This window comes from Myxocyprinus asiaticus, chromosome 30 (assembly GCF_019703515.2).
Source record: "Myxocyprinus asiaticus isolate MX2 ecotype Aquarium Trade chromosome 30, UBuf_Myxa_2, whole genome shotgun sequence".
Classification (NCBI taxonomy): Eukaryota; Metazoa; Chordata; class Actinopteri; order Cypriniformes; family Catostomidae; genus Myxocyprinus; species Myxocyprinus asiaticus.
In genome coordinates, this window is record NC_059373.1 from 26,949,360 (window position 1) to 26,970,946 (window position 21,587).

The window sequence follows — 21,587 nt, forward strand, 5'->3', positions numbered from 1 at the left end:
ATGGTCATGGGAATATAAACAGGCTTAGATTAAATCAGATTTAAATCCTCAAATTTAGCACTGCTGCACATCAAAGAGACCTCTCGCTTGGCTCTCAAAGGCAGAATGTTATTTTCTCCTCCGTCACTGTGGGCCTACAGTAATATTCCTCATGACATATTGCGTTCAAAAAGGCACGATGAAATTCTGTGACACAATTTGATTTAGAGGCAAAAAATGTAAACCATTTAGAGGTGAGCTCTTTATGGGGTTTAATCCCGTGTTCCGTCCCTGCAAGCTGAATGTATATCCTGCATTAGATATCGTCTCTCGGAGTATTGCTCTTTTCCTTCCGCGAGCGTTCCAGGGGCAGACAGCGGCCCTATCACTCACGAGCACATGCAGACGCTAACATTACCGGCTTATCTCATCTCGTGCAGCCCGCACTACGACATGGCTCAGTCCTCCGGGCTACTTTACTAATAACCTTTTTCTTATCAGGCACTCTGCACCTCTGCCTGTGATCAAAGATCCAATTAATTGAGTGGGGAAAGGTGAGGCATTCAAATAATAGAGACAGCTGTTTTTCTCTGTTTGAGAAATCCATTTGTATTGTTATCGGTGGAGAACAGTTCTCCAGACCTCCCATAATTGAGGGTCTGTCAATTCTTGCCACTTAATAAAAAACGCTCTGAAAAAAGCAAAGCCAAAATGTGAATGGTGGTAAATGGCAGGACTATCACAGTGTTTCAACTCATCCTTAGCTTTATGATCTCTTAAATGGCAATAAAAGGAGATAAGGCACAAAAGAGGTTCACAAAAGACAGATCTTTGGCATACGAGTTTAGCCATTCTCCTCTAAAGTGTTTTCACAGCTGAGTGATTGTCGAAGCCGAGGGTTAATTTTGTGGTGTGGGGCCACAGCATTTAAACGCAGCATTTATATAGCCTTTCGGCCAGGATGAAGGTAATTGCTGTACTGAATGTGTTGCCTTGTCAATGTTGCTGTCACATTGCAGGAGGAAGTGGGCTGAATATTGGACATATTAACTCTTTAACATTAGTTAAAATGTAAAATGGTGGACACAGGAATTAAGTGACAATTTAAATATAGACCTTCCACTCTAATAGCTTCCCTTCAGAGAGAGCATTCACTCTTCAATTCCCAAGGCCACTTATGTTGAGTGTACCAGGTCTTTAAAATGGTCTTCCAAAACGTAATTTCACTTAAAGCTTTTCTTGATTCACATATACATACATAGTGAATCACAATTTACTCAACCTTTAACAATATGTCTGTGTTACTTGGGAGTAGTTTCAGTTTTGGCCAAAATTTTTGTTAAAGGACATCATTATGGCCATTTGAATTGAGTTTGAAATGCTTAGAAGTAACAGTCTACTAAGAATGCACTTTAATTACACTTTTGGACCACTGAATTCCCATGTCTTTTCCAGTCATTTGTGGTTACTTGATTAGGCTCTTTAAAAATCATTTTATAGAGATTGCTCCCACAAACAGGAATATGTAGCCGATGAAATATTTTAGAGCTGAGTAAAACTAGCGAAGATTTATATTAGCTACAGAAATTTCCATGACTTTTTTTTTTATAATTTACTCACCCTCATGTTCCAAACCTGTATGACTTCTGGAACACAATTATATACACAATTACATACAATTAAAGTGGATGGCGAGCAGGGGCTCTAAAGCAAAAAAAAAAAAAAAAACACAATTCAAGTCATCCATTTGACTCATGCACAACATTCCAAGTCTTCTGAACCCATATGATAGCTTTGTGTGAGTAACACTCAAATTTAAGTCACTATGAAATTCTTGCTTGACTGTCAATGTCACCATTCACTTTCATTGTATTGAAAAGAGCAGCTTGGATTTTTGGCTAAAAATAACTTCTTAGCAGTGTTGTAGTTGAGACCAGCTAATCAGAGTACGCGTCCAGGCCGAGACCAGAGATGGTCGAGTCCGAGTCAAGACTGAGACCAGAGAGGGTTGAGTCTGAGTCAAGTCCAAGACCGGAGAGGGGTCTGAGTCGAGACCAGAAAAAGCTCAGTTGGAGACAAGACTTATATAGACCTAATGCAATCTCAACAATGCAAATGTTTAATACATTGAATGTATTAAATGTAGTATAAATAGCTAAACTGACTCTAAGCTCATCATACTGTATATCTATATAAACCTAATTTATTATTTGCTTATGTTGGTTTAAACAATATTATTATACCCATTTATAATAAAATATTAATGTTACACCTTTGAGGTGTTGCTGATATAAAGTAAATCTTTAAAATATTACTAGAAATAAAACTAAAAGGTCCCAATAACTTTTCTCTCAGCCTCAGATACGCTCAAATTTGCATGCTTTTTGAATTTGCATGCTTTTAACACTATGCACTTCAAAACATGATTAGAAACCACTCCTTTAGTCCCTTACAGCTTTCCGTAGTTAAATCACATTGTGTACAATTGACAATATTACATAATTGTTTCGTTGTGTGTTTTTTAAGTTAGTTAAAGGAATATTCTGGGTTCAAGACAAGTTAAGATCAATCGACAGCATTTGTGGCATAATATTGATTACCACAAAAATTCATTTCGACTTGTCCCTCCTTTAAAAAAAGCAAAAATCTGGGTTACAGTGAGGCACTTGCAATGGAATTGAATGGGGGTCAATTTTTGAATGTTAAAATACTCATTTTTTCAAAAGTATAGACACAAGACATAAACAATAGGTGTGTTAACATAATTTTAGTGTGATAAAAATCACTTACTAACCTTTTCTGTGTAAAGTCATAGCCAATTTTACAGCTTCGTTTCCATGATGATGTAATGTCAACAAACCCTAAAATGACTGTAAAAATTACGATTTAAACAACTTTACAGCTCAAATAATACATGTGCTTTTATAAAATTATAAGCTTCAAATTTCTGTGTTTAAACCTATATATATATATATATATAATTGTTTTTTCTTTTTTCCTTTTTTTTTTCTGAATTCACACTTGTCCGAGTCAAGACAAGACAAAAACCATAAAAATATGGTCTCAGGACATGACACTGCTTCTTGGTGTTTCATGGAAGAAAATCATCCAGGTTTTGAAAGGAATGAGAGTGGGACAGTGATGACAGAATCCAATCATTTTGGGGTGAACACTTGATTTAAAATTTTCTTAATTTCCATACATTTTTCATGATCTTAGGGACCCTATAACTAATGCAATAAATGGGCAGAGGTATTTTCGGTCACTGGATCTTTTCTGAAGTGCTGTAGCTGCAACAACTTCAACAAAGAAAACCAACAGTCTCCAATGCAGGTATGAACATATTTATTACACAGTAAAGAGTACAACAATACCAGAATCATACTGCAAAGATTCACAGACTGACAGACCATGTACTAAAGCCCCCAAAAAATGAGAGGATAAAATAAAGAAAACAGATTAAACAAGAAACCACAGTTCTGACATAGTAGACTCAAAAAACCCTAGAGTACACTGAAAAAGTGTGATTAGGGACCACACCCTCCTAGTCCACACATTTAACCTGTGGTTCATGTTTCAGTTAAGTATTGCACAACGACTTTCATGAGTTTTATTTTCACAATAAAGATTTCAAAGAACCCTATGACCGCCCGTCCCTGAACCCAACCCACCCAATTAATTTCACTTTGTGTTTTCACTGTCCCTTTATAATCCCAAAGTTTTATTCACTTTACAAACCGGAAAAAAACCCCCGCAAGTACAAGAGGCATGCGCAATTTCACCAGTCGTTCCATTTTGCTCATGCTCTGTACAAATCCCTTATAAACATGAGCCTAAACGACACTGAGCAGCCTTGCAGGTCTCACAACAGAGGACAAAATGGGGGAAAAAGGGGGTGCAGGAGAAGAGGGCAATATGAAATCACATCTCTCATCTTTGACAATTTATCGAATTATAGTGTATATCAAAAGATGCCAACACTCTAAAATCATCGTATTTTTTTACTTTGAGTTGTGACACTTAAAGTGATCTCATACAAGAGACAAACAAAGGAATGTAAAAAAAGTTTTTTTTTTTCTCATTTTTTAGCATAAGTATTCTATTCATTAAGTTTTTTTTTTTTTTTTTTTTTTTTTCTCATGAGGTCTGCATTGTTACCAAGTAGTGATATGGTTTGCAGCTGTATGAGCTTTTACCTTTGGGTTTAAGTCCTGTTCTCTTGTGCCCATTTGGTTTGACTAGACCAGTGTCCAATCAGCGACTGGTGCTCCTAACATGCTCAGAGGTAGAGTGAGACTTTTTGCCACCGAGGAAAAAGATTGTAGCAAAACAGACGTACTAGAAGTGGGAAAAGGGGAGAAAGAGCCTTCAAGGAGTTTCTTAATGCTTTGCCCATGCTTATTTTATTCAAGTTGCCCTGATTAAACTCACTACACTAATTGTATACATTTTTCAAAAATAGTACACAAGTGTTTCAAGACAGCTTAGCTGGCAGGTTCTGTGGAGTTGTGGACAGGTGTCTTACACCTTTTACTTTTGGATTATTTAACCATAGCATCCTAAGAGACCAAATGCACAGCCTTTAGCACCCTGGTTCAGGAATTGCGAGCTGTATGTGTGCAGCTATGTGCTCTTCTAGTCCCCTCTTCCTCTTTAGCCATTAACGAGGTTGTTTTGTTTAGTTTGTTTAGTTTCTTACATGGCTTTATATCATGAGCTGAAACACTTAAATGTTTGGTTATGCGTCGTTTATGAACACGAACAGCTTCGTTGGGCTATTCAGAGTACAGCATTTTGGGGTGACATTCTTTCTTTGAGAATGATAGGTATAGAAAAACAACAAAGATGAAATTGTTGTTAAGTATTTCACAGAAAACCTTGCCCTTAAGGATCGAGATATGGGATCCACCTTTGATTATTGCTCAATCGTTCAAGACCACCTCATTCATATGTGAACCCTCTTTCCTCAGGAAATGCTACATGGTTTTTAAGTGGCTTCTCCTCCCTACGAGCTGAACAGGGCTGGTCTTGGCTCAGGACAGGGGAGAGTTAAAGGTTTTCAAAATGGAAACATTGCTCAATGTGGCTTCCCCTGATAAACACTTAGATAAAACAAGAATGCATTTGAGTGAATATCTTTTGTCATGTTTTACATCTTGGATAAAATCAGGTTTTGGTCCTTCATGTCTGTCTTTGGCTGTCTTCCATGTTAATTCTTTTGTAATACTGTGTATCCTGGTGCTCTGCAGTGTTAAAGCTGTCTGTTTGTCACCTCTGCATTTGGAAAGTTAGTTTCTTAGTGTCTTTTTTTGTACATTTTTCTATGTTTTTTTTTTTTTTTTGGTAAAAAACAAAACAACATATACCATAGCGTTCAGTATGCATGTGCATGCACTGTCCTTAACTATTCAAAGCAAAAGTTATGACTTTTTGCCATTATGTTTAGAAAATAAAAAGTTAACCAAAGCAGATTGTGATACCTCTGTTTTGTATATTTTTTTTTCCATTTTCTTCTTTTTTTTTTTTTTTTCCCCACTTTTTTAAACAAGAAATGAAAATCACAGACATGTAACGAAGCACTCCAAAGATAACCCATGAAGTGAGGCTCCCTACAGGAAAAACTGCCAAAAAAAGCATGCCGTGAGAAACAGTGACAGTGCAAATACATTTACTGTATGTACGTCCCATGTACAAAAACATTAATGTTAGCATTCCATGTAACATGCTAGTTCTCAGAAAGAGATCTGAATGAGACTGAAGTAGCAGCTCTGAGAGATAGCGTTTGTCTTCTTTTGAGGACAATGGGAAAAAAGCGTTTGCCTTCTTTTTCGAGAACTACAAGGGGACTACCACAAACATGTACGAATAGAAAAGCAGCTTGCGAGAGTGTGAGAGAGAGAAAAAACAAGAGAAAATATGTTGTTGCACCTAGAAATACTAGAACAATGTGACTGGTTTAAACTATTATGCATTGTCACAATTGTCCAGCACATATACATCAATAAATAACCATTGGAGACTGCACAGGAGACAAAGTGTTTAACACAATGAGATCTAGGAGGGGGGGGGGGAAAGAAGCAAAAAACAAGGATTGATGGCAGGGTTATAGAGATAGGCAGGACAGGAGAGGGGTCTGGACTGGCTCCAATGGCCAGGAACTAGCCTGTAATTTATGGGTAATTTCTCAGCCCTTTGTTTTTCCAGCGGCTGTCATTGTGAGTCTCTGACAGTCCTTTTATGGTGGGCTGATGACTTCACATCCTGTTTGGGAGCTGATGGAGTGCATTTGGGATCGAGGCTCAGTGCGCATCCTTCATTATGCCATGTGGTACTCAAATCCAACAAAGGCGTGCTCACGTTCCTCCTCACCCTTACATTCCTCAGTGAAACAGCTTTGTATTTCTCAGACCATTGACCTGGATATTATGTTGCAGAAGTTCAGAAAAAAAAGCAAGAGGGATGAACAGCTGTGTTCCTTCACAATCTGCTGCAAATCTGCATGCTCCGTTGAGGGTCTGTAGAGTTCAATGAGAGAGACATAATTCGTCCATCGTCTACTCCACTATGTTCAACACAGATGCCCTTCATGGCATGTTTTTTTCCTCAACAACGTTTGTTGTCTTCTTTACAAAGAATCATATTTGTATCTTTGCTTAAATAAGCTTGTATGAAGTATTTCCTTGGTTTTGTTGTTTAATAAAGTGTCTTTTAATGAGGTCAAATAGTTTCATATCCCAGCTACCGGATAAAGAGCTTTGAGAACGTAAAAACGAAAGGGGAGGTCAAATATACTCATCGAGAGGTCTTAGCTGTCTACTCCATTTCTCTTTTCGTCATATTTACAAGAATGTACGAGAGCCACAACAACAAGAAACAACATTACCAACAGTGATCAATAATAGCTGTAGTAACAATAAAGAACAATGAGCATTTAAAAACAAAGAATATCTTTGTGTTTTCTATCATGGCAAGTCAATATGACCTGAAATGGACCTCCTGTGGGTGATCACCTTAAGTACAGTCTTGTTTCTTTGTTAGCGCACTAGCATTAGCATCTTTGAGCGAGTGAGGCAGGTGAGTCAGTCTCCAGTAGGTTGAAGCATCCACTCTAGCGCGGCGTGGTCTCTATGGCGGAGGGCGTGCCGGGTGTGGCCGAGCGGGGAGTGGCGACGGACGGCGTATCCGCAGGGCTGCCGGCGCCACTGCTGGGTGTCGCTGAAGAGCTGACGGTGGCAGGGGTCTCGCCCTGCTGCTGCGCCTGAAGAGTCTGGCCACATACATGGTGGTGCTTTTCCCAGTCCTTGTGCTGACAGAAGGAACCACAGTAACGTGCGGTATTGCAGCCACTGCAGGTCTCGCTCGCCTTGCGCCCGCAATTCCAGCAACTCTGCATAGAAAAATGGGTGGAGGGGAGGTTTAAGATATGTTTTAAGATACTCAAAAAAATCAACCTGGTCTCATATAATTACATTACTATACCTATATTTTTGTAAAATTATTTTATATGGCTTGTTGTACACATCGCATCAGTTTCCTGCTGAAATAAACACTAGAGACAATACAACACAATTACTTTTACTCCCTTTCACATAAATCAAGTGTAGAAAGGCAGATTATCAGTTGGTAAACAATTATTTTTCGCCATGTTCCTCTCACAATGCTATCTTAAGACAACCAAACTATTCCTGTTGCACATGACTTGTAAGGCGATGTATTTTAAGGTTTTCATTACATAACAAACTACTTTTCTAAGCTTGTTCAAACTTCATCAAATTGTGCAGTAGTCTAACTGATAGAGCGTCGCACCTGCAACGCAAAGGACCGGGATATGAGTCCTGAAGAGGACATCAGACGTCAAGTGCGTCAAAAGTGTAATAGAAACACCAATTATTTCAGCAATTGCGTTTTTGATGTGACATTTGCATTTTATGACACTATCAGTTAGGTTTAGGGATTAGGGTAGGGAGATTTGTTTTGTTGATTTAAAACTCAATAGAGCATTAACCTTAAAAACCTCATCTGTTTTGAAAAAGTGGACATTACACCTCAGAACTGTCACAATACCCAGTAAGGATCCACGTAATATCACTTTGCAAAATTGTCACCAGTCACATTTTTTTCTTGATATCAGGCTCCAAAAAATTCCTCTCTCTCTCTCTCTCTCTCTCTCTCTCTCTCTCTCTCTCTCTCTCTCTCACTCACTCTCTCTCTCTCTCTCACTCAATCTGTGTGCTCTTTTCCATGGGTTTTACCCCAATTAGGAAATAATAGATGCACAGATCTTTGAGACAACCAAGAGAAAGTCTCGGCTCATTAGCAGCAAGCATTTCCCATTTGATTTAAAGTCTAAATAGAGAATTCTGATTTATTTCTCTTTGGATCCCTCTGCTTAAAAATAAAAGAAAAAGAAAAGAAATAAAGAATAAAGAAATAATGAGCTGTCTGGGGAAAAATGCGACGCAAAATGTTGTCAGAGTCATTTTACCGAGTTCCACATGGCACTACCTGAGAACACATTTGTAACAGGTTAACTCCAAAATGCTCAAAGATCACACAGACACTCAGGTTACCACTGTGGCCTCTTTTTGTTTGTCTCCAGGCAAAATATTGAGCAATTATCGCAAAGTCCTAAATGTGTAGCATGAGACGGGAAGCCAGAGTTAAAAACGGCTACTGGCGCAATCCTCCGGGGAGACGTGTGCATAAACATGGCTCGTGCAATTAAACTCAGATGCGTGCCGCCTTTCTCTGCTAACTGATTAAACGAGCCGTACCCCCGCTGTGCGCAGACACTCACCGCTCCCTTCCCAATTTCCCTCATCCAAATCAGTACCACCTTAACTGTCCACATGTTTCATTTAGAGGAAAAGTGCGTCTCTGCCTGAGGTGATAAATGCAACGTTATTCCTCTGCTCCACATGACATTGGCCTGCATGATGAATTATCTGGGACACCCTTTCTCTTCCCCGTTCTTTTTATATTTTTGTTTGTTTTCTGTGTTTTCCGAAGGATTTCCATAATGAGGAGATAAAAAATATGCCACAGGAATAAAACAACCAAACAAACTAAATCTAGAGATGCTGCCTAGAATGTAATAGGCATGTACAACAGTGGCTCCAAAAAGTATTTAGACACTTACACCACACTTCTATACAGTAAATGTATGAACGTCATTGCATTAGATAATAAATATCAAACCAAGTGGTATTTATGAAAGATAGCACACTTTTCAAGCAAAACGAATGTATAAGGTTTTAAATTATAAAACAACAGACATATGTTTCAAAATTTAGATAAAAATGATTTGGAGACTTTCTTTAAGTCACAGCTATCATATCACTTCAAAAGATATGGATTAAAACACTGGAGTTGTATGGATTACTTTTATGATGCCTTTATGTGCTTTTTGGAGCGTCAAAATGTTGGCACCCATTCACTTGCATTGTATGGACCTGCAGAGCTGAAATATTCTTCTAAAAATCATAATTTGTGTTCTGCAGAAGAAAGAAAGTCCTACACATCTAGGATGGCATGAGGGTGAGTAAATGATGAGAGAATTTTCATTTTTGGGTGAACTATTCCTTTAAATACTACCTTAATATCAGTTTGTTAAAAGTAATTGCAAGAAAAGTTACTGTAGTTCCGAGTAAAGCTCTATAGCATAATTTGTAGGCAAATCCCACAAGTTTTAATATTTTGTTATTCACTGCAATGACATTCATACATTTTAATGTGTCTTAACTGTCCAAATACATGTTGGGGCCACTGTATATTTGTATATAAATTAAAGAAAATCCACCAAACCCCAAGACAATTTCTAATCCAAAAAAATAATAATTGGAATATATTACCATCCAAATGAATCAATGTGGATTGTATGAATGCTGCAGCTGTTCAGTAACATAATGCAGTGAGCAGACAAGCTGTTACCTCACTAGAGTCCTCCTGCTGGTTGATGACTGACAGTGCGTCCTCCGCCGCTTGCCTCTTGGCCTCGGCCACCGTGCGTTCCATCTTGGCTCGCTCAGTGCTTATCATCTCGTGAGCCTTGCGCTCGGCCTCTGACACGGCTTTCTGCAGCTCAGACATGGCCTGCCTCTTCACTTCATTCACAGCCTCTTCTGAAAGAAAGACCACAATGACTTTAAGTGCCACAGCACAAATTCTCAAGCTTCCCACACTGTAAAAACATTTTGTCAGGTAACCAAAAAATTTGCTTAATGTGAAAGTATATAAACTACCTGACAAGCCCAACACAGCAACACTGACTCAAATAATGTTCTACATTGGCTCAACCACTTTGGGGCGGGACTCTATTTGTTTGACCAATGGCAGACAGAGGAAGTGGGAGACATGGAAACCTTTCTGAGAACAAGCATTATTTTTACAAATGTTTGGTGATGTTAGTGGTGCAGAAATTACTTCAAATATTAATAACATGTAAAAAAATGACATCAAATACATAGAATAAATGTAGCCAAAACTCTTCTGCAAGACTCAAATGATCTGCCAAGCAACTCAGTGTAAAAGGTTCAAATGATCAGTTAAAAACAATATTATCTGAGATTTTTTTATTCATCTATCCTTAACTGGCTATAAAGTAAGTAACTAAATTGCTAACTATTGCGTATTTTGAAAATATTTTTTACGATGTTTAATTTATCCTTTTGGTATGTTTTGTTCAAAAATAGCTGAGAGGTTAATCTGGGGATTAATTAGAAACATCAATTATAATTTGAATAGACTTGAACACAGATAAACAGACAAAAATACTTTTGTTTTCCCCTTAAACCTAAAACTTGACTGTGATATTTTTCTTTCTGAAGTAGAAATGTATTTCCTTGGACTCACACTTTATCTAAACGCTTTACATTGTTATCCCATTAACCGTAAATACTTCTGGCTTGAAAACACATCTCAGGGCATTTTTTGTGTTTGTTTGTTTTCGTTGTTCAAGGCTGCAGCCTGACTAATTGTATATGCAAATCTGGAAATTTATATTTAAATTAAATATTTCAATTGCACCACAAAGGCCCATGCGGATCAGGATACGGCACTGTGAATATTCATCACCTACTGTACACAAGCTTTCTGAAAAAAGGACATTCGCCTCTTGTTACATTGCTGCAACTTACAAAGAGGCAATTCTGAATCTTTAGTGAAAACGAAAGCACCATTTTTTTTTTTTTTGCTCCTAGCTTGGGTTGCACGATCATCAAGGCTAACTGTTCTTGAAGGGATAGTTCCCGCCAAATTTTTAATTCTGTTATCATTTACTCACTCTGATGTTGTTCCAAACTTGTATGACTTTCTTACAAGGAGCACTTTCATTATATGGGAAAAAGATACAATGAAAGTGAATGGTGACTGAGGCTTACATTCAGCCTACACTGTAAAAAAAAAATCCTGTTATCTTTTACAATAATAATAATAATAAAAAAAAAAAAAATAAAAAAAAAACTGGCAGCTGTGGTTGCCAGAATAATTATGTAAAAAATACAGTAAAAATGTAAACAATTTTACAGAACAACATGTAAATTTTATACGGTATAAAAAGTTTTTACGGTATATTTTACGGTGCAGTACCATCATTTATATTATTAAATGATAAACTTTATATATTAACCTTCTGAAACTGTAAAAATCTGCTTTTCACTTTATAATGTATTGTTAATCACCATAGAAATTACAAAAGGGCACATGATGACATGAAGTTCATCAGTAGTGGCTCTTCCAGGAGCAATGACCAATAAACATGTAGAGACAGTGCTCAATGTCACTTACACAAACACTGAACACCATCAGTGTAACACATGTGAAATTAAAATTATGCAATAAACACTAACTAAACTACATCAAATATAACACAGAACACCCCAAAGTACATAACTGATATTAAAAATAAGAAACATAACTATTCCTATAAAATATAATGGGTCATGCAGCGAATTCTGGGAATGCCCGATTACTGTTTTTTACCGTAATTTTAACAATAATTTACCATAAAAAGTACATGTACACTCTTGTTAAACATAATATAAATTTTAACTGTTAATTATATGGGAAAATTATACATTTACATCAAAAAATTACATTTTTCCAAAAAACTATATGTATTGTCTTTTTAAATATATTACAAATTATTAACATATATTTTACGGTAAGTACTCATTAACCAATTTCTGTTTTTTTTACTGTAGCATTTTTGCAGTCTTTTATCATTTAAATTATGGACATATTTTACAGTGTAACATCTCCCTTTGTGTTCCTCAGAAGACAGTAAGTTATACAGGTTTGGAGCAACATGAAAGTGAGTAAATGATTAGGCTAAGCTGTCATGCCTGATAGTACAGAAGCCTGTAGTTATAAAAAATGGATGATTGCGGTCACAAAAACCCTCCTCAGTCTTAAATATGAAGGATTATAGAGCCAGGGACATTTTCATCAGGACTGGACTGAATTGTGAAACCATGGTGGTTTGGTACATGGAGTCTTCCTATTGATGGGCTGAGGTCACGGAAAATGCACTGCGTTCCCTTGTTCGTTTAACTGCATTTATAATTCCCTATACAGATGGAATTTCAATCTGCGGTGATTTGTTTAGGGTGGTACCGCCAATGTGTTGCATTGGCAATGCCTCATCTGAAACAAATGGTCTTAGAGCGTCTTTTGTAACATAATTTTCATGGTGAAAGGTTAGTTTGCTCTTGTAAAGCCCTTTGTTAAGACCACACAGCACAGACAAACTGCTTTAACAGATGCATATGTCATATGTAATAGTGAGCACAAGCCAAGGTAAACAATCTGCTATAATAGAATCCATCACTTGTCATATTTCACACAGATCAGCTGCTCTTTAAACAAAGCCTTTTAATATCTTTATCCGTCTTTTAACCAGCTCCTCTGCTGTGATAAAACAAGAGTGCAGTGGAGAGCCAGACAGTTCCTGTTGCACAGCTAATCGCAGGAGTGCTAAAGTGCTGTAAAGGCTGGGAGCACTTATGTGTCCTGTGCAGCCAGAGCAATAAAAGAGCTTTATGATCTGACATCACTGTTGGAATGTGTAGAGGTGCTTCCAGTGTAAGCCACTCACTGAACTGACCACTGTTGGGCTCATATTATAGAACTCCAAACATTCCAGAACTCATTCTAGAACTCCAGAAATATTATGCAAAAACAATCAGTTCAAAGCTCATTCTAGAACTTAAAAAATATTCTGCAAAAAACAAACAAATATTTCAAAACTCGTTCTAGAACTGAAAGAATATTCTGCAAAAACAAACAAACAAACATTTAAAAACTCATTCTAGAACTAAAACAATATTCCACAAAAACAAACAAACAAACATTTCAATGCTCATTCTAAACTATATAAAGTATATTCCACAAATAACAGACAAACACTTTTTAATGGATTATGGATATTGGATATCCATGAATTAATGGATATTCTGCAAAAACAAACATTTCAAAACTCATTCTAGAACTAAAAGAATATTCCGCAAAAACAAAGCAGTCAAAACTCGTTCTAGAACTAAAAGAATATTCTGCAAAAACATTTTTTTTAGCTCATTCTAGAACTTAAAGAATATTCCACAAAAACATTTTTAAATCTCATCCTAGAACTCAAAGGATATTACGCAAAAACAAACATTTCAGAATGCATTCTAGAACTCAAATAATATTTTCCAAAAAGAAACATTTTAAAACTCATTGTAGAACTCAAATAATATTCTGCAAAACAGACAAACATTCTATAACATGTTAAGGCAAGCATCACTCCTACTATTGCTACCGTTAAAAGTTCTAGACATGAATGGTACCTCAAATCATATGGCTTGAGAAGATCGTCTTACCATTTTTGTTTGGTGGCCAATAAAACATGCAACAAAATTCTATAGACTTACATTAAAGGATTGACCCGTGCCATATAAAGGGATGAGAAGATTATAGAGACCAGGTGGGTTATTTTGACTTTAAGTATGGGGCAAGTCAGTATGTTACAAACTATCTGCTGTCTGTGACCAAAGATGTCACCCATGTTCTGTGAAGTTTGCACCATAGGCCCCAATGTATTGAGTCTTTGCACTGTGAGTGATGAGAAAGGAGTGGGGACACCAGGCGTGGCTGTGTTTGAAGCAGGGCAGCTCTCTTTTTTTTCTCTCTCTCTCTCTCCACATTAGGAATCGGATGAAGAGCAGGCAACTTCCCAAAAGGAAAATTACATTAAAATGTAACCACCTAGCAACCACCCAGAACATCTTAGCAACCACATAGCAATGCCCTGGAAACCCTCCCACAACCCTCTTATATTGTGATGGTTAGCTTTTTCTGGCAATCACCACACATATTCCATCTTCTATAGCCTCTTATCTTATGTAGGGTGGCAGGGAGTGCTGGAGCCTAACCCGGCTGTGTTGGGCCGAAGGTAGGGAAGCACCCTGGACAGGTGGCCAGTCCATCACAGGGCTAACACATATACACTCAAAATCAAAAAATACACTCACACCTATGGGCAATTTATCAGACAGAGCTTTATTGCCAAGTATGCTTTCACGTACAAGGAATTTTTCTTGGTGACAGAAGCTTCCAGTGCACAAACAATACAACAACAAGACAGAGATAAAAAAATAAAAAAATAGATACAAAAATAGAATAAAAATAAAAAGCAAATAGAAATATTTCTTGAAGTGAGGGCAAGGAGCAACCAATAATCTGCTCAGCAGTCCGAACTGACCTTCTAGTCTTCTGATTTCATAGCTGAACCAAACAAGACAGTTATTAAAGTGCAGAGGACAGACTCAATGACTGCTGAGTAGAACTGGATTAGCAGTGCCTGTGGAAGGTTGAACTTCCTCAACTGGTGAAGAAAGTACAACCTCTGCTTGGCCTATTTCACAATGGAGTCAATGTGGGTCTCCCACTGCAGGTCCTGTGAGATGGTAGTGCCCAGGAACCTGAATGACTCCACTGCTGCCACAGTGCTGTTTAGAATGGTGAGCGGGGTCAATGTTGGGGTGTTCCTCCTAAAGTCCACAATCAGCTCCACTGTTTGAGCGTGCTGAACTCCAGGTTGTTATGACTGCACCAGTGAGCCAGCCATTCAACCTCCCTTCTGTATGCAGACTCATCGTCATCTTGGATGAGGCCGATGAGAGTAGTGTTGTCTGCAAACTTCAGGAGCTTGACAGAGGGGTCCATGACATTGCAGTCATTGGTGTACAGGGAGAAGAGTAGTGGGGAGAGCACACATTCCTGGGGTCACCAGTGCTGATCGTACATGTGCTGGAAGTGAGTTTCCCCAGTCTCACTAGCTGCTGACTGTCCGTCAGAAAGCTGGTGATCCACTGACAGATAGACATGGGAACAGAGAGCTGGGTTAATTTATTCCATAGGAGAGCTGGGATGATGGCGTTGAAAGCCGAACTGAAGTCCACAAAAAGGATCCTTGCATATGTGTTGCAAGGATGTTGGTCAAATCTACAGTAAAGCACATTCAAGTTGTCAGCCAGTTATTGGTTCCCTACAGTGTTGGGGGATGGTTCCTTGAAGTTAGTAATGTCTTTCAGGCCTCTCCACACTGATGCAGGGTCATTAGCTGAAAACTTGTTTTTCAGCTTCTCAGAGTAGCTTCTTGTAGCCACTTTAATTTCCTTAGTCAGTGTGTTTTTGGCCTGATTATACAAGCTTTTATCCCTGCTTCTGTAAGCATCCTCTTCGGCATGACGAAGCTGTCTGCGTTTTTCTGTAAACCATGGTTTGTCATTGTTGAACATTAAATAAGTCCTAGTAGTAATGCACATATCCTCACAGAAACTGATATATGATGTTACAGTATCTGTAAGCTCATCCAGATTGGTGTCTGCAGCCTCAAAAATACTCCAATCAGTGCAGTCAAAGCAAGCTTGTGGTTCTAGCTCTGCTTTATTGGTCCCTCTTTACAGTCCTTACTACAGGTTTAGCTGATTTAAGTTTCTGCCTGTAGGTTGGAATAAGATGAACCACGCCAAGGCAGCCATCTGCTGCACCATCTTCTTAGTCAATTTCGAGTCTTCAGTTCACATGATCTGCATGTCTTTGGGGGAAATCAGAGCACCTGGAGGAAACCCACACAAACATGGGAAGAACATACAAACTCCACACAGAAAGACCCAGAGTGAATCAGGACTTGAACCAGGGACCTTTTTACTGTGAGGCAACAGTGCTTCCAACTGAGCCACCATGAATACTGGGAACCTTTTTGAACCAAGCAAGCAACAGTACCAAGGTGCACAAAATATTCTAGGACCCCTGATTGCTAATACGCCAGAATTTGGTGTGACACTGAACAAGTTCTCACCCGACTCCGCAGTCCTGCATACAAATAGCTGACTGACTTACTGATTGCATTTCAGAGAGCTTTTAAATCATAGACAGGCTTTGAAAGAGCTCTGTCTGAATAATTTAGCTTTGATTTTCCACCTGTGATTAAGAGTGTGTGTATTGCTAACCAGCTTTCTTCCAGATCTCTTCAGGTACGTATCCAGACGCTGGCCTGTGAAGGAGCTCTCTATGGATGTCTGGAGGAGAGAAAAGAAGGATTACTTAATTTAAAATGAACTCAACTCAATACATTGTGCAACAAATCTTACCACTCAAATTAACTGACTTAGCATTAAAAACCTGATAGCACACATACATTGCCAAGATGTCATCTATGTGACGAGTGTGTTTTCATTCAGACCAGGGGTTCCCAACCTTTTTTGTTAGTTGAACCCGTGACCTAAATTTACTTAAATATTTCAAGAAATTTTGATAAAACAACAAGAATATTTTTTTTATGTCTGTAAAATCAGAGTAATGTCATAAAATTGTATTAGTTTTAATTGTACACATTTTATTTAAAAACATAATGCAATTTTATATAATTACATTTGGTATTGCCCTACTAAAAGCCTAAGGGTTCATTGTTTATGTGTTGTTAGAATGCTTGTGAATCTACTCTGATTAAGATGTTTGTAAACAAACAATACACATATAAAAGAACACAATACTTTTACAGAGGTTTTGGCAACATACATGTGCAAACATGGGAAGTGTGTATGAATCCCATCTTCTGTGAATTCTGTGCTACAGTAATAAATTACTCAGTGCCTGTGCTAAGTGTGTTCTATACCTAAAGCATTGTTGTCCTGGCCTGCGGGGCTTTGCTGTCTGGACTGACTGCTGCTGGAGCTGCTGGTCTTCTTAAGGTCCTCAGCATCACTGTAACGACGGATCCAGTAGTTGAGCTCCTCCCGGTCGGCCTCCTGGCACCTCCGCAACACCGTTAGAGAGCGACGAGTCTTCTCCACCATGTCCATGATGCAGTTCAGCAGCTGGGGAGGAGACAAAAACAGAGTGTGACCAAAATCGCTCAGAGTAGAATTGACCAATTTAGATATAAAATACTGAAACTACCAATGACTCTTTAACTTTTAAAAATAGCTCTAAAAAGATTTCTCATTTTATATCTCTAGGGCACTTTCACCCCAAAATGAAAATTATCTCATCCTCATGCCATCCCAGATGTGTATGACTTTCTTATGCAGAACACAAATGAAGATTTTTAAAAGAATATCTCAGCTCTTCTGGTCCAAACAATGAAAGTGAATGATGACCAGAACTCAGAAGGTCCAAAAATGACATAAAGGAGGCATAAAAGTAATCCATAAGACTCCAGTGGTTAAATCCATTTCTTCATAAGCGATATAATAGGTGTGGGTGAGAAGCAGATCAATATTTAATAGAGGTGGGGGAAAAAATCGTTTCAGCGATGCATCGCGATTCCTAATCAAATGATTCTGAATCGATGCTCAAAAGAATCAGAATCGATTCTGAGTTCAGTTTAAATCATGGCAGAGCAGTGGCGTGCACCAGAGACAGATGTAGAAACAAAGATGCGAGTTAAGTTCATACACTAAATTCAAGTGCACAAACACGACTGTTTGCAGACCAGCTGTATCAAACACACGACCATTTGTGCCCGAATGAAACTACGATCCCAAAATTCTTTCACAAACCCACGCAAATAGCAACGGGAGAGTTTATTCGTGATGAGCCAACAAACAACATGAAAGAGGAGCTCGCACCCATTATTGCACTGATTGCACACAATGGGGGAAACACAGAAACACAGAAGAAAATAATGACGAGGCAGCGGTTCGGGAGATGCTGGTGATGTTTTCATTTAATTGAAATGAAATGCCTTTCTCTAATCTTGTGCTCTCCATTTCACTGGCTTTTGCTTTATTGCTGGTCACTCGCTTGTCAGGACAGTGCGCACACCTGATGATAAAGGTTTGAAATCCATCGTAGCTTTTGCGACAGGGTCATGCGATCTTCTGCTCACAGAGCAAACAGATGGAACAGTGCATACGAGACGCTTGATAAATTACTGAAGCAACAACTGCTCTATTTAAACCGCTTTACTATCACCTGTGCAGGTGAGGAGAGGAGAAGCTGACAGCTGCACTCTCATAGAAGCAGATATATCTCTCATCCTGGACCAGCATCTTCCAGTGTTTAAAAATTAAAATGAATAGCATGGCATAGATTAATTTTAAATAATAATTAAACACTATTAAATGATTTACAATGCTTAAACAAAAAAACAAAAAACAAGAAAGATAATATAATCAGTTGTAGTAATAGTATTCAGTGTGTTTTGGAGAACCAATATTTTTTTTCTTGTGCTTTTAAGGTTCTAAAGAAAGAAACTGAAAAACTGAGATACTCTTTTAAACTATAGAACCATTTATTTAATCTTGTGGATGTACCATGTTTTGTTCACAGCTCATACTGTATGTATAAAGCCAGTTTATGTAATGTGACTCGTTCTGATTATGTAAAACAGCTGTTAAATAAAAAGCTGAAAGGGAAAAAAATAGAGAGTAAAAAATAAATTTTGAAGAAAACTGAAAAAAGAAGGAAACTGAAGGACAAGATGCATCGTGATGCATCGAGAATCGTTTTATAATCTAATCGTTACCCTTTGAATCGTAATCGAATCGAATCGTGAGGCCAGTGAAGATTCACACCTCTAATATTTAAGTCCTTTTTTACTATCAATCTCCACCTTTGACCAGCCCCAACCAGTGGGTGGCTGAATGTCAAAGTGAAAGTCATTTCCACACCAGAATGTGGAAGGGAAAGTGTAGATTTACAGATGAAAATGTTCATTAGACTTAAATATTGGTCTATTTCTCATCCACACCTATCATATTGCTTCAGAATATATGGATTTAACCACTGGAGTCTTATGGATTACTTTTGTACTTCTGGGCCTTCAAAGTTCTGGTCACCATTCACTTGCATTGTGAGGACCAACAGAGCTGAAATGTTCTTCTAAAAATCTTCATTTGTATTTTGAAGAAGAAAGAAAGTCACATCTAGGATTGCATGAGGAAATGATGAGATAATTTTCATATTTGGGTGAACTATCCCTTTAATGAAGTTCTCAGTTATGTTTCTTTCAACTATCAATGGTTTCACATAAAATTCCTTGGGAGACATGCAAATTGTGACACAAATGATACAATTTTTAATTTCAGACTTCAATATCTTGACAAATCTGAGCAAAGTTTATGATATTGTTGAGATCTCTTCTGAAACTCTAGGAGGAGACACATGTGAGATTACCGGGGTCTTGTTTAGGAGCAAAATCTGAAAAGTTTAGCAAAAGTCTCCATTTAATCTCATGGCTGCCTGTGAGAAACAATTGAGATATTACAGAGATCTCCTTTGTGATTTTTCTTTTCTAAGACAATAAACATGCAAACACAGAGATGTACTAGCAAACACACTTGTCAATGTATTCTCTCTCTCTCTCTCTCTCGCTTGCACACGCAAACACACATATACTTTGGATAGTAATAAAAATTTTATTACTTTTCTTACATGGTCAAGGTGCTTCCACTCTTCTGCCCATTCTCTTTCTGTGAGTCTGTGATCTATGACCTCCTCCTGACGTGTGCTGCCATGCATCCCTGAAACAGAGAGAGCATGAAAAAGAGAGTGTGTTAAACGTGTTACTATTTGAGCCTCGGCTTCTCCATTTCTCTTGCTTGCCCTCAGCGGCGTGTCGTGCCCGTCTGTTTCACAGCCATAGCTCACCCGCTTCCTGACATCCTCCATCGCTCACACACTCTTCATTCCTCACATACTCTCATCGCTCACTCCGCTCTCCTGCGCTGCCTGCGGGTACGCTCTCTCCCTCTCTCCATGCTGCACCAGACAGAGCAGCCAGGCTCGTACATATCTCGTGCATATATCACCGGCTAACACACTCCAGTATTTTTAGCACATTTAAGCCCGATATGGCGAGTTGGTTTTATGTAAACCTCAAATCATTTTTAAAGAAGTTTATGTTCCTGATCCAACTGAGACTGCAGCAATGGAGAACGCAGCTTACATTGTATGTGTTTTTCATCTCAATCATGTTTTCCATGCAGAAAACATGTATTTTTATTCTCAATCAAATTCATTTGCCCTATGACATAATTTTAATTTCATTATTAATCTATACATTATTATATATTTTATAATATATTATTATATTTTTAATAATATTCACAATTTAAATATTATTTTTTAAATAAAATGTATTTATATACATACTAATAAAATAATAATAATAAACATACCCTTTCCTCCAAAAAAAAAAAAAAAACATTTAGCATTTTATTTTATAGTAATCTAAAAAACAAACAAACAAACAAACAAACAAAAAAATTCTGTCATCATTTACTCACCCTCATGTTGCACCAAACAACAACTGTTCAACTGTATTATACAACACAAAAAAAGGAGAATGTTAGCCTCAGTCACCATTCACTTTCATTGCATCTTTTTTTCCATACAGTTAAAGAGAATGTTGATCACGGTTGTCAGTCCCTAACATTTTGCCTTACAACACCTTCTGTACTCTGAAGAAATAAAATCATACGGGAATGGAACAACATAAGGGAGAGTAAATGATGACAGAATTTAAATTTTTGGGTTAAGTAGCCCTTTAAAACATTTTTTGTATTACTTTCCAAATATATCAGGGTTGTGCAGCACAATGGAATATTTTATTTTATGACTTTTGAAGATTTGAGCCATTGGTGACAACAGCCATGGAAAACACAGCTTTTACTGCATGTCTGCGGCTCTAATAATCATTCACAGCAGAGAAACACTTTTATTAATGATGCTTCTGTAATGTGCCCTCTCTTACCCAGAGGCCGAGGGCGGTCGCGAAGCTCGCGGTGGTTGGGGTGGCGGTAAGTGTCTCTGTAGTGGTGCGCAATGGCCATGTCGTCCAGGCGGTAGTGCTGTGGAGGGGGCGGAGTGGGGTGCGGGAGGCCGTTGGGCTGGTAGGAGAGCCCATTGGAGGGGCTGAAGCGCTGGCCCGGGCTGATAGTGCACGGCCTCTTGCTGGGGTGCTCGGGGTGGAGTGGTTCCCGCTCAAAGCCGTTCTCTTTGGTTCTGAAAGGAAAGAGAAAAATCCAGATTGAGTAACATAAAGGAAGTAGGAGGGACAAAGGCTCTGGCTGACATTGAGAATGGTGTCTTTCAGGATAGCATGCTAATGCCTGTAATGTAGT

General features: G+C 38.2%; 1 protein-coding gene across 3 annotated transcripts in view; it reads right to left on the bottom strand.

Annotated features, from left to right (window-relative positions):
- Positions 1 to 3,289: 3,289 nt before the first annotated feature.
- runx1t1 (RUNX1 partner transcriptional co-repressor 1) overlaps positions 3,290 to 21,587 on the bottom strand; it is a 77,942-nt gene continuing 59,644 nt past the window's right edge. For 2 of the 3 annotated variants that reach the window (XM_051663071.1, XM_051663073.1), the window contains exons 6-11: positions 21,218 to 21,468; positions 19,888 to 19,985; positions 17,135 to 17,336; positions 16,470 to 16,538; positions 9,910 to 10,100; positions 3,290 to 7,366 (exon numbers count right to left, since the gene is read on the bottom strand). In XM_051663071.1, coding sequence (XP_051519031.1) covers positions 7,088 to 7,366; positions 9,910 to 10,100; positions 16,470 to 16,538; positions 17,135 to 17,336; positions 19,888 to 19,985; positions 21,218 to 21,468 — 1,090 coding nt within the window. In that variant the 3' untranslated portion in view covers positions 3,290 to 7,087. The remainder of the gene's footprint in view (positions 7,367 to 9,909; positions 10,101 to 16,469; positions 16,539 to 17,134; positions 17,337 to 19,887; positions 19,986 to 21,217; positions 21,469 to 21,587) is intronic. The other variant, XM_051663072.1, reaches the window with a different exon arrangement.